Here is a 1,985-nt window from a genome sequence, read left to right as displayed (position 1 = left end):
TGTCATAAGACATTCTCGCAAAACACCCACGGTTTTAGTAACGCAGTAACGCAGCGTTCCTACGGGAAAGTAACGGTAATCTAATTACCGTTTTTGCAATAGTAATCCCTTACTTTACTCGTTACTTGAAAAAAGTAATCGGATTACAGTAACGCGTTACAAGTAACGTGTTACTGCCCATCTCTGGCCATAACCCATCTTCACTACAGGGAGGGAGGGAGGGAGATCCCTTACATTACAGTTCATGTACAGTTTAATAGCATTCCACTCGTTTCCTTTTTGAATTTAACACCAACCTGTGTGTCATTTCTCCTCAGTGCTGACTTCACTGCTGGGCTGCAGACCCTCCCAAGGTTGGTGCGTTTTGCAAACGCATGAATAAACCACACAGCACTTTTCTGTGTAACATTTTTTTCAGTGTGGCTCCAGCCATCAGGGGTCTGTTTGCTCTGGATTTGCAGTATTTGCTGCAGTTACTCTGCCTGTTGCACTCTATACGACCACCTGAGACTTTTAGCTGTTAAAAACAATCATTTACAAAAATAAGTATTATTTTTATTGCAATTTTTTTTATTTCACTCAACTTTACTTCAGTTCTGTGTCTTGCCGTCAGTGCACATCTGTTCATTGGTACATTTACATGCTTACAACAGGTGACCTATTTAACTTTCCCCGCTGCCTGTTCATACTAAACAGTCAACATGGCTAAAGTTTCTAATAACGAGATACGTATAAGTAATTCCTGTGAGCCAACATCTCAGGCTTCAGACTGCACTAAAAAGCTTCTGGTCCAGCCTTGTGTTTGTGAGGAACAACCAGTGAGAAGACAGATGACTTCTTGTTTCATACATGCACTATATGCACCAAAACCCAGGATCACACACCATGAATTGTAAGCTGTGCCATTTCCACTCTTACAAGAAATAAAGAGACCACAAATATAATTACATGACACATAGGTCACATGGTTGTAATGTGAGTCTCATGAGGAGGATTGCTTTTTGTAGCTGTCCCTTGTCATTTTGTTTAGTTTTGTTTTATAATTCTGTGTCTCTGTATTGTTGTTTAGTCTCCCTGTGTTTTGTTTCATTTATTGTTCTGTTTCTGTTTCTGTTTTATTTTTGTTTCCTGTAACTAAGCCCTGTCATTCTGAAACAAGAAAAAGCAGTTGTAGGACCTCCTCAGTTGAGGTTGAGGTGGCTGAAAAAGCTGCTTGCAGAAAAACAGCAACAGTATTCAGGGTAGAGCAGCCTGTAAATAATGTGTCTTTTAAAACATTTGTCAACCCTTCATAGAAGGGTAACAATTTCACTTTATGTGTGCTTTAACTGAAATCAGCTGAGATGACCAATGTTTGGATGTCTTCTTCTGATGTTTTCCTCACAGCGCGTCTGACTGTGAGTCCCAGCAGCTCTCAGTTTTTCCAAGGAGACTTTGTGACTCTGAGCTGTGAGGAGGACGACAGCTCTGCTGGATGGACTCTGAGGAGAAACACAAGCAAAGAAACCAGAACTGAGTGTGGAGATCACAATCAAGAATGGGGAGAGCCACCTGGTTCTTCCTGTAACATCAGTTACACTGACAAAGTTGACAGTGGAGTTTACTGGTGTGAGTCCAGAGAGGGTCCCATCAGTAACATGGTTAACCTGACAGTCACTGGTAAGCTGAGTGTGTGGAGTTAGTGTTGATGAAGCTGTGTGTAAATGGATGAAATGCTGTAGTTTGTCTCTGTGTTGAGGTGGATCAGTGATCCTGCAGAGTCCTGTCCTCCCTGTGATGGAGGGAGATGACGTCACTCTGCTCTGCGAAGAAAAGAATTCCTTCAACCTCACAGCTGCTTTCTATAAAGATGGCTCCCTTATCGGCAACGAGATCACAGGTCACATGATCATCCAGCATGTTTCCAGGTCTGATGAAGGCCTCTACAAGTGTGACATCAGCGGTCATGGAGAGTCTCCATCCAGCTGGATCACTGTCACAGGTGA

General features: G+C 42.5%; 1 protein-coding gene across 1 annotated transcript; it reads left to right on the top strand.

Annotated features, from left to right (window-relative positions):
* Positions 1–1,343: 1,343 nt before the first annotated feature.
* LOC102214509 (Fc receptor-like protein 4) lies at positions 1,344–1,974 on the top strand (the record flags this gene model as incomplete). Its single annotated transcript, XM_005755627.1, has 2 exons — positions 1,344–1,659; positions 1,739–1,974. Coding segments are annotated over exons 1-2 (552 nt in total), but the record flags the coding sequence as incomplete, so codon positions are not given.
* Between the last annotated feature and the right edge of the window lie 11 nt (positions 1,975–1,985).

Source organism: Pundamilia nyererei, unplaced genomic scaffold, assembly GCF_000239375.1.
Source record: "Pundamilia nyererei isolate P.nyererei 1_Seehausen unplaced genomic scaffold, PunNye1.0 scaffold02220, whole genome shotgun sequence".
Taxonomy (NCBI): domain Eukaryota; kingdom Metazoa; phylum Chordata; class Actinopteri; order Cichliformes; family Cichlidae; genus Pundamilia; species Pundamilia nyererei.
This window is presented reverse-complemented; position numbering and strand designations above follow the sequence as displayed.